This window comes from Salmo salar, chromosome ssa22 (genome assembly GCF_905237065.1).
Source record: "Salmo salar chromosome ssa22, Ssal_v3.1, whole genome shotgun sequence".
NCBI classification, from domain to species: domain Eukaryota; kingdom Metazoa; phylum Chordata; class Actinopteri; order Salmoniformes; family Salmonidae; genus Salmo; species Salmo salar.
In genome coordinates this window covers 59,648,314-59,659,851 of record NC_059463.1, presented here as the reverse complement: position 1 = coordinate 59,659,851, position 11,538 = coordinate 59,648,314, and the positions used below count along the sequence as shown (strand labels likewise).

The 11,538-nt window shown below is 41.6% G+C and overlaps 1 protein-coding gene across 2 annotated transcripts in view; it reads left to right on the top strand.

Moving 5' to 3' along the window:
- The first annotated feature begins 656 nt into the window (after nucleotides 1–656).
- Nucleotides 657–11,538, top strand: part of iars1 (isoleucyl-tRNA synthetase 1) — a 143,586-nt gene continuing 132,704 nt past the window's right edge. For both annotated transcript variants that reach the window (XM_045705638.1, XM_045705639.1), the window contains exons 1-6: nucleotides 657–800; nucleotides 1,257–1,380; nucleotides 1,762–1,918; nucleotides 4,725–4,844; nucleotides 6,515–6,597; nucleotides 11,138–11,255. In XM_045705638.1, coding sequence (XP_045561594.1) covers nucleotides 1,262–1,380; nucleotides 1,762–1,918; nucleotides 4,725–4,844; nucleotides 6,515–6,597; nucleotides 11,138–11,255 — 597 coding nt within the window. In that variant the 5' untranslated portion in view covers nucleotides 657–800; nucleotides 1,257–1,261. The remainder of the gene's footprint in view (nucleotides 801–1,256; nucleotides 1,381–1,761; nucleotides 1,919–4,724; nucleotides 4,845–6,514; nucleotides 6,598–11,137; nucleotides 11,256–11,538) is intronic.

The window sequence follows — 11,538 nt, the reverse complement described above, 5'->3', positions numbered from 1 at the left end:
TCGAACTGCTTTGCTTTATCTTGGCCAGGTCGCAATTGTAAATGAGAACTTGTTCTCAACTTGCCTACCTGGTTAAATAAAGGTGAAATAAATAAAATAAAATATCCTAACTAACTATATCCACTATATCCTAACTAACTATATCCACTATATCCTAACTAACTATATCCACGAAATCCTAACTAACTATATCCTAACTAACTATATCCACTATATCCTAACTAACTATATCCTAACTAACTATATCCACTATATCCTAACTAACTATATCCACTATATCCTAACTAACTATATCCTAACTAACTATATCCACTATATCCTAACTAACTATATCCACTATATCCTAACTAACTATATCCTAACTAACTATATCCACTATATCCTAACTAACTATATCCACTATATCCTAACTAACTATATCCTAACTAACTACATCCACTATATCCTAACTAACTATATCCTAACTAACTATATCCTAACTATATCCTAACTAACTATATCCACTATATCCTAACTAACTATATCCTAACTAACTATATCCACTATATCCTAACTAACTATATCCACTATATCCTAACTAACTATATCCTAACTAACTATATCCACTATATCCTAACTAACTATATCCACTATATCCACACTACAATACTCAAACACGTCACAAACAGCGAGGTTTGTGTTAGTATTCGAACACAGCTACTGTCGGTGTGATGCATCATTTCCGCTTCCGCTTTCCCTCTGATTGCATCAGTTCCCTGTCATCAGTTCGTCTAAGTTGGTAGCCGGGGAAAGAAAGACATGTGAGTTTACTTGAATGGGAATTTAAATATTGTTATGTTGAACTGTTGTACAATTAAACTATATTTACCTACCGTTGATGCAATATGCGTCCATATGAATGCTAACGTGAGGGTACAGTGTCACGGAGTAGTCAAAAGTACTTAGCGAGCTAGCCGGCTAAGCTAACCAGCCCACTTGCATGTGCACAGCAAGGATACGTCCTTACTAGCATCCATTTATTCATAATTTATAACTAGATTTATTCAACATCGATACTAGCCAGTTATAAACCCAGTTAACTGAATTATCCAACATGCGTATGAAACCAACTAACGTTACTGAAAGGATAATTGCTACTTAGCTAACGTTATGTTTGTTTTGAATTTATAGAATGTTGAGTTGTCTAACATCATCATTGGTTGCCATTCACTTTCCCTCCAATAGTCAACTAACCATGATGTGTTTCTATCACTCAGTGATCATGGTGGAGCCAGTTCCTGAATCCATCCACTTCCCTTCTGAGGAGAAGAGGATCCTGCAGCTGTGGAAGGACAAGGACTGCTTCCAGGAGTGTCTCAAACAGTCCAAGAACAGGCCCAAGTAAGTACAAGGACCATGCCACCTTTATTTCACCTTTTTATTTATTAACCAGGTAGGCAAGTTGAGAACAAGTTCTCATTTAATATTGCGACCTGGCCAAGATCTGAACCAGTCGAGTCATTCCTGACTGCCAAACAGTAACGGACAGTTTCCACATCGAAGGAGTATTGTAGACAGAATTCCTCTAACCATTGTTTAGTCAAATATTAAACCGTGTTCACATAATGTCTGTCTATAGTTCAACTTTTTACACATGCAGAATAGTAGGGCAGTGAGTGCATGAAACCACACATCACTAAGTCCAATATGTAAGTAACACAACAACAACAACAGAAAAAGGATGAATCCGTTTTTATGAATGATGTGTAAATTCTTCTCCAGGTACACGTTCTATGACGGGCCTCCGTTCGCCACAGGTCTCCCCCACTACGGTCACATCCTGGCAGGGACCATCAAAGACATCGTGACTCGCTTCGCCCACCAGAGCGGCTTCCACGTGGACCGCCGGTTCGGTTGGGACTGTCACGGCCTGCCTGTGGTGAGCGTGTCTTTGCGATACTGTACTTGTGGCCAGGGCTGTGACGGTAATTGAATAACCGTGTTGCTGACGGTTATAGATGAAGACTGTCCTGAAAATAAAATAACAAAACATGTAAAAATGTTGATATGAATGCAGGGCTATTTCAACGGTTTTGATGGTTAACTTTATTTTCATGTAGATAAACTTGACCTAATATTCGGGAGTGTTTACTAATGATTACTATTTAACTTTCTACATCTCCTCCTCCTTCCGACTGTCCTTTGATGCTGGAGGAGCTAACCGCTAGCTGAGTGGGGGTGTAGAGTGATGCTGGAGGAGCTAACCGCTAGATGAGTGGGGGTGTAGAGTGATGCTGGTGGAGCTAACCGCTAGATGAGTGGGGGTGTAGAGTGATGCTGGAGGAGCTAACCGCTAGATGAGTGGGGGTGTAGAGTGATGCTGGTGGAGCTAACCGCTAGATGAGTGGGGGTGTAGAGTGATGCTGGAGGAGCTAACCGCTAGCTGAGTGGGAGTGTAGATTGATGCTGGTGGAGCTAACCGCTAGATGAGTGGGGGTGTAGATTGATGCTGGTGGAGCTAACCGCTTGCTGAGAAAGTGATGCTGGAGGAGCTAACCGCTAGATGAGTGGGGGTGTAGAGTGATGCTGGTGGAGCTAACCGCTAGATGAGTGGGGGTGTAGAGTGATGCTGGAGAGGCTAACCGCTAGATGAGTGGGGGTGTAGAGTGATGCTGGAGGAGCTAACCGCTAGATGAGTGGGGGTGTAGATTGATGCTGGTGGAGCTAACCGCTTGCTGAGAAAGTGATGCTGGAGAGGCTAACCGCTAGATGAGTGGGGGTGTAGAGTGATGCTGGAGAGGCTAACCGCTAGATGAGTGGGGGTGTAGATTGATGCTGGTGGAGCTAACCGCTTGCTGAGAAAGTGATGCTGGAGAGGCTAACCGCTCGATGAGTGGGGGTGTATAGTGATGCTGGAGAGGCTAACCGCTCGATGAGTGGGGGTGTAGAGTGATGCTGGAGAGGCTAACCGCTCGATGAGTGGGGGTGTAGAGTGATGCTGGTGGAGCTAACCGCTTGCTGAGAAAGTGATGCTGGAGAGGCTAACCGCTAGATGAGTGGGGGTGTAGAGTGATGCTGGAGAGGCTAACTGCTCGATGAGTGGGGGTGTAGAGTGATGCTGGAGGAGCTAACCGCTCGATGAGTGGGGGTGTAGAGTGATGCTGGAGGAGCTAACCGCTAGATGAGTGGGGGTGTAGAGTGATGCTGGTGGAGCTAACCGCTTGCTGAGAAAGTGATGCTGGAGAGGCTAACCGCTAGATGAGTGGGGGTGTAGAGTGATGCTGGAGAGGCTAACTGCTCGATGAGTGGGGGTGTAGATTGATGCTGGTGGAGCTAACCGCTTGCTGAGAAAGTGATGCTGGAGAGGCTAACCGCTAGATGAGTGGGGGTGTAGAGTGATGCTGGAGAGGCTAACTGCTCGATGAGTGGGGGTGTAGATTGATGCTGGTGGAGCTAACCGCTTGCTGAGAAAGTGATGCTGGAGAGGCTAACCGCCTGATGAGTGGGGGTGTAGAGTGATGCTGGTGGAGCTAACCGCTAGATGAGTGGGGGTGTAGAGTGATGCTGGAGAGGCTAACCGCTAGATGAGTGGGGGTGTAGAGTGATGCTGGAGAGGCTAACCGCTAGATGAGTGGAGGTGTAGAGTGATGCTGGAGAGGCTAACCGCTAGATGAGTGGGGGTGTAGAGTGATGCTGGAGAGGCTAACCGCTAGCTGAGTGGGGGTGTAGAGTGATGCTGGAGAGGCTAACCGCTAGATGAGTGGGGGTGTAGAGTGATGCTGGAGAGGCTAACCGCTAGCTGAGTGGGGGTGTAGATTGATGCTGGAGAGGCTAACCGCTAGCTGAGTGGGGGTGTAGAGTGATGCTGGAGAGGCTAACCGCTAGCTGAGTGGGGGTGTAGAGTGATGCTGGAGAGGCTAACCGCTAGATGAGTGGGGGTGTAGAGTGATGCTGGAGAGGCTAACCGCTAGCTGAGTGGGGGTGTAGAGTGATGCTGGAGAGGCTAACCGCTAGCTGAGTGGGGGTGTAGAGTGATGCTGGAGAGGCTAACCGCTAGCTGAGTGGCGGTGTAGAGTGATGCTGGAGAGGCTAACCGCTAGCTGAGTGGGGGTGTAGAGTGATGCTGGAGAGGCTAACCGCTAGCTGAGTGGGGGTGTAGAGTGATGCTGGAGAGGCTAACCGCTAGCTGAGTGGGGGTGTAGAGTGATGCTGGAGAGGCTAACCGCTAGCTGAGTGGGGGTGTAGAGTGATGCTGGAGAGGCTAACCGCTAGCTGAGTGGGGGTGTAGAGTGATGCTGGAGAGGCTAACCGCTAGCTGAGTGGGGGTGTAGAGTGATATGGCATTTTTGTAATTTTTAGTTGTTGTTGTGTATTTGTGGACTTTCTTTTATACATTGCACATTTTCATTGCCTGCTAGTAAATAATAGTTTATAGACTAATCAACGCTGATCAGACTCGGTCCTGGCTGATATGCTGCGCTTGGCGAGACCAACAAAAATTGCTGCCCTCCCTATCCCCATAGAATAGCAGTCTAGGCTATACAGTGTCGGCCCGCAATACATTATGAAGTCCCATGTGGTAGACTACCGTTTGTAAAACAGCCAATTTACCCATAATGCTCCCTCTGTGTTTCTATACCATTACAGATTGATTAACCCCCTACTGCTACTTCTCTGTGTTTCTGTACCATTACAGATTGATTAACCCCCTAATGCTACTTCTCTGTGTTTCCGTTCCATTACAGGAGTATGAGATCGATAAGACCCTGGACATCAAGGGACCGGACGATGTGGCCAAGATGGGGATTGCTGAGTACAACAGGCAATGCAGGATGATCGTCATGAGATACGCTAACGAATGGGAGGTGCGCAAACAACCATACGAATACTATATATAATGCTGTTATACTATGTAATTACACTGTAATTATATAGGGCTGGTATACTATGTAATTACACTATAATTATATAGGGCTGGTACACTATGTAATTACACTATAATTATATAGGGCTGGTACACTATGTAATTACACTGTAATTATATAGGGCTGGTACACTATGTAATTACACTGTAATTATATAGGGCTGGTATACTATGTAATTACACTATAATTATATAGGGCTGGTACACTATGTAATTACACTGTAATTATATAGGGCTGGTGTACTATGTAATTACACTGTAATTATATAGGGCTGGTATACTATGTAATTACACTATAATTATATAGGGCTGGTACACTATGTAATTACACTGTAATTATATAGGGCTGGTATACTATGTAATTACACTGTAATTATATAGGGCTGGTATACTATGTAATTACACTGTAATTATATAGGGCTGGTATACTATGTAATTACACTGTAATTATATAGGGCTGGTATACTATGTAATTACACTGTAATTATATAGGGCTGGTATACTATCTAATTACACTGTAATTATATAGGGCTGGTACACTATGTAATTACACTGTAATTATATAGGGCTGGTATACTATGTAATTACACTGTAATTATATAGGGCTGGTATACTATGTAATTACACTATAATTATATAGGGCTGGTACACTATGTAATTACACTGTAATTATATAGGGCTGGTACACTATGTAATTACACTGTAATTATATAGGGCTGGTATACTGTGTAATTACACTGTAATTATATAGGGCTGGTACACTATGTAATTAGACTGTAATTATATAGGGCTGTACACTATGTAATTACACTAATTATATAGGGCGGTTACGCTATGTAATTACACTGTAATTATATAGGGCTGGTACGCTATGTAATTACACTGTAATTATATAGGGCTGGTGTACTATGTAATTACACTGTAATTATATAGGGCTGGTACACTATGTAATTAGACTGTAATTATATAGGGCTGTACACTATGTAATTACACTAATTATATAGGGCGGTTACGCTATGTAATTACACTAATTATATAGGGCGGTTACGCTATGTAATTACACTGTAATTATATAGGGCTGGTACGCTATGTAATTACACTGTAATTATATAGGGCTGGTGTACTATGTAATTACACTGTAATTATATAGGGCTGGTGTACTATGTAATTACACTGTAATTATATAGGGCTGGTGTACTATGTAATTACACTTGAATCCTGATTATTTGCATTTGAGATATTCCTCAAGTGTTCCGTAACTGTTCCATAACTGTATTCCACAATAGTTTTTCAGTCCCAATACAGTTTTGATTACTGCTGATAACATTATGCTCTGGTTTAGTGCACACTGTTATTACAGTCTGTCCCAAGGGGGCTGTATTTACCAGGAGTCATGACAGTCTGTCCCAAGGGGGCTGTATTTATCAGGAGTCATGACAGTCTGTCCCAAGGGGGCTGTATTTATCAGGAGTCATGACAGTCTGTCCCAAGGGGGCTGTATTTACCAGGAGTCATGACAGTCTGTCCCAAGGGGGCTGTATTTATCAGGAGTCATGACAGTCTGTCCCAAGGGGGCTGTATTTATCAATGTTGTCTGTGTGCGTCCACCAGAACTCCGTAACCAGGATGGGACGGTGGATTGACTTCAAGAACGACTACAAGACTCTGTACCCCTGGTTCATGGAGACTGTCTGGTGAGTTGGCTGAATCCTGTTAGAGAATGGAATATAATATATGCCATTTACAAGATGATTTTTATCCACAGTGACTTAGTCACGCGCGTAATCAATCCCACTATCCTGGCGTTGCAAGCGCCACGCTCTACAACGGGTGGACAAACTATGGCCCGCGAGCCCGTTCAACCCGGCCCGAGTTTGTAGAAATTATAATATATATTTATTTATGTATTCTGAAACTAGATATATTATCATTTCTATCTAGTTTCAGAATACATAAATATATATTATAATTTCTACAAACTCGGGCCGGGTTGAACGGGCTCGCGGGCCGGGTTGAACGGGCTCGCGGGTCAGGATAGTGGGATTGATTACACGCGTGACTAAGTCACTGTGGATTAAAAAATATATATATTTATTTATTTATTTTGACAATGGCCCCAAAGAAATCTGTGCGGCCCTCCGTTGAATTTAAAAAAAAAAACAATGTGACCTTCGAGACAAAAAGTTGGCCCTAACATGCTCTACAAACTGAGCTACAGAGCACTACGTTTGTCCCTGGTTTGTCTTAGATAATGTCCTTGCACACTGCATTGTCCAGTGCCTTCAAAAAGTATTTATACCCCTTGATATATTCCACATTTTGTTGTTACAACCTGAATTCAAAATGGATTAAATCAACATTTCTCACCCATCTACCCACATTACCCTATAATGACAAAGTGAGAACATGTTTTTTGCACATTTATTGAAAATGAAATACAGAAATATCTAATTTACATACAGTTGAAGTAGGAAGTTTACATACACCTTAGCCAAATACATTTAAACTCAGTTTTTCACAATTCCTGACATTTAATCCTTGTAAAAATTCCCTGTTTTATAGGTCAGTTAGGATCACCACTTTATTATAAGAATGGGAAATGTCAGAATAATAGTAGAGAGAATGATTCATTTCAGCTTTTATTTCTTTCATCACATTCCCAGTGGGTCAGAAGTTTACATACACTCAATTAGTATTTGGTAGCGTTGCCTTTAAATTGTTTAACTTGGATCAAACCTTTCGTGTAGCCTTCCACAAGCTTCCCACAATAAGTTGGGTGAATGTTGGCCCATTCCTCCTGACAGAGCTGGTGTAAGTGAGTCAGGTTTGTAGGCCTCCTTGCTCGCACACGCTTTTTCAGTTCTGCCCACAAATTTTCTATAGGATTGAGGTCAGGGCTTTGTGATGGCCACTCCAATACCTTGACTTTGTTGTCCGTAAGGCATTTTGCCACAACTTTGGAAGTATGCTTGGGGTCATTGTCCATTTGGAAGACCCATTTGCGATTAAGCTTTAACTTCCTGACTGATGTCCTGAGATGTTGCTTCAATATATCCACATCATTTTCCTTCACCAGACCAGAGGACATTTCTCCAAAAAGTACGATCTCTGTCCCCATGTGCAGTTGCAAACCGTAGTCTGGCTTTTTTATGGCGGTTTTGGAGCAGTGGCTTCTTCCTTGCTGAGCAACCTTTCAGATTATGTCGATATAGGACTCGTTTTACTGTGGATATAGATACTTTTGTACCTGTTTCCTCCAGCATCTTCATAAGGTCCTTTGCTGTTCTGGGATTGATTTGCCCTTTTCGCACCAAAGTACGTTCATCTCTAGGAGACAGAACGCGTCTCCTTCCTGAGCGGTATGACGGCTGCGTGGTCCCATGGTGTTTATACTTGCGTACTATTGTTTGTACAGATGAACGTGGTACCTTCAGGTGTTTGGAAATTGCTCCTAAGGATGAACCAGACTTGCGAATGTCTACAATGTTTTTTTCTGAGGTCTTGGCTGATTTTCTTTTGATTTCCCCATGATGTCATGCAAAGAGCCACTGAGTTTGAAGGTCGGCCTTGAAATACATCCACAGGTACACCTCCAATTGACTCAAATAATGTCAATTAGCCTATCAGAAGCTTTTAAAGCCATGACATAATTTTCTGCAATTTTCCAAGCTGTTTAAAGGCACAGTCAACTTAGTGTATGTAAACTTTTGACCCACTGGAATTGTCATACAGTGATTTATAAGTGAAATAATCTGTCTGTAAACAATTGTTGGAAAAATTACTTGTGTCATACACAAAGTAGATGTCCTAACCGACTTGGCAAAACTATAGTTTGTTAACAAGAAATTTGTGGAGTGGTTGAAAAAACAAGTTTTAATGACTCCAACCTAAGTGTATGTAAACTTCCGACTTCAACTGTAATATTCACACCACTGAGTCAATACTTTGTAGAATCACCGTTGGCAGCGATTACAGCTCTGAGTCTTTCTGGGTAAATCTCCAAGAGTTTTCCACACCTGGATTGCCCATCATTTCTTTTCCCAAAGTTCTTCAAGCTCTGTCAAATTGGTTGTTTTAAGTCGGCCCTTCTTGGTAAGCAACCCCAGTGTAGATTTGGCCTTGTGTTTTAGGTTGTTGTCCTGCTGAAAGGTAAATTCATCTCCCAGTGTCTGGTGGAAAGCAGACTGAACCAAGGTTTTCCTCTAGGATTTTGCCTGTAGGATTTTCACTCTAATTGTAGGCTAACTGTAAGCCGCCCATGCACAATCAATGAACCAACAGCATGGCCCAAGGCTATACGTTCTCTCCCAGACTACACATGTTGGAGCGTAGCATAAGGTAACCAGTAACCAGAATGTGTTTAATTTTTGGATTATAGGCTAGACATTTTTAAATCTGTTTATTTTTTCTGCCAATGCATAATATGTAGTAGGCTATGTATTGTATAAAGGCACAATCATCATTTTAATTCTGTTTTTTTTTTGGAGGGGGGGGGTTTAAGCTCAAATATGGATGTTTTTTAATGAATCAACCTTACAAAAGCTCTGTTTATTTCGTTGTGTTACACTTTGAAACAACAACTAGCATGTTTTTACACTGTTTTCAACCTACTGTTGAACTTTTTTCTTCAGTTTGAGCACGATACAGTTTTTTTTTTTTTTATAAGTGTTTGATGTGATTTTCGGTTGCATTTACTTTGATGTCACAGTGGCTATGGACGGTAGAGTCGTGAGTAACAAAGCCCGATTGCATAAAACACCGTAAGTTAATTCCCCCCCCCCCCTTATCTTTTCCCCTTTAAACTTGTCTTATCTCTAATAAAGCTTTTCCTAAGTGTTTGCCTTAAGGGATTTCTTTATATAAAAAAAATAGGCATATTTCACTTAAGTTTCCCTTAAATATGAAGCCACACTTCAGGTTACCCTTTTATCTAATTTGACAGTTGCAAAAAAAAAAAAAAAACATCTTAAGGGCAAATTTGTTATAAAAACTTAATGTTCCTCCTAAATTCGCTTAACTTCTCGTTACATTTAGAGACCATGGCTGAATAGATTATCATGTCTGATGATGAAGAACGACAGAATCATCAGGAAAATGTTTAAAGAAGAGTATTTAGGGACCGAGGAAGTCCACTTGGATATTATGTCTGACGGGCAACTACTGTTTTGACACGAGAGCTGCAGGAAACAACGAGGAGGAACCTCAAAATAGTCAGTATTAATCTAAGATGACTCGACAACAACAACAATCTGTCATTCATTTTGACGTATTTTATTTATTTTGTTTTTGCCGAAGAGATCTTAGTCGTACAATTTTACATTTTTAACGAATGGTGTCGTATATTTCAATATAAAAAAAAATAATAAAAAAATGAACGTCAACAAAGACTTTTTTTTAAATTGAAGAATCCCTACCGTTGACCAATCACAGACGAATGGGCGTAGACTTCTGCTCCGAACTTCAGTTTGCCTCCACAATTTTTCTTGTTTTTGTTGTTCCCGAACAGCTGGAAGAAAAAAAAACCCTGCCACACAATGTAGTCATAATATTTGCACAAACTCTTCTGAAGTGTTTCGGCTGGGAAGCATTCGGATTCCTTTAAACAATTCCCTTCGGTAAGGGAAATAGCTGCCCTTCTTTGCGAGGTTTTGGAAAACCTCCCTGGTCTTTATGGATGAATGTGTTTTTTGAAATTCACTGCTTCGACTGAGGGACCTTTACAGATAATTTGCGGGGGATAGAGATGAGTCATTCAAAAATCATGTTAAACACTGTTATTGTACACAGAGTGAGTCCATGCAACTTATTAATGTGACTTGTTAAGTACATTTTTACTCCTGAACTTGTTTAGGTTTACCATAACAAAGGGGTTGAAAATACTTATTTATTCAAAACAGCTTTTTCATTTTTTAAAAATTGATTTTTGGAAACACTTTGAAAACCATAATTACACTTTGACATTATGGGGTATTGTGTGTACGACCAGTGACACAATCTTAAATTGAATTCATTTTAAATTCAGGCTGTAAAATAACAAAAATGTGGAAAAAGTCAAGGGGTATGAATACTTTTTTTTTTGAAGACACTGTACTTTATAAATGTCTTGGTGATGTTTTGGGTGAAATATTGGCTTAATAGTGAAAACAATGTTTTACTGTGTTACTCCTCACAACATTTCAACAGTGTTTTTTACTGTTATTCCTCTCTGTCCCCCGTCCCCGTTCCCCTCCCCAGGTGGGTGTTCAGGCAGCTGTACGATAAAGGTCTGGTGTACCGCGGGGTAAAGGTTATGCCCTTCTCTACCGCCTGTAACACGCCGCTGTCCAACTTCGAGTCTAACCAGAACTACAAGGTACAACACACTAGTACAACATGGCTGTCCAACTCTGTTAACTCTAACCATTTTAGCCAAGGCTATAACCTATAGGAGGGCATCTCTCCAGGAACAGGGTTGGAGTTAACCTATAGGAGGGCAGCTCTCCAGGAACAGGGTTGGAGTTAACCTATAGGAGGGCATCTCTCCAGGAACAGGGCTGGAGTTAACCTATAGGAGGGCATCTCTCCAGGAACAGGGCTGGAGTTAACCTATAGGAGGGCATCTCTCCAGGAACAGGGTTGGAGTTAACCTATAGGAG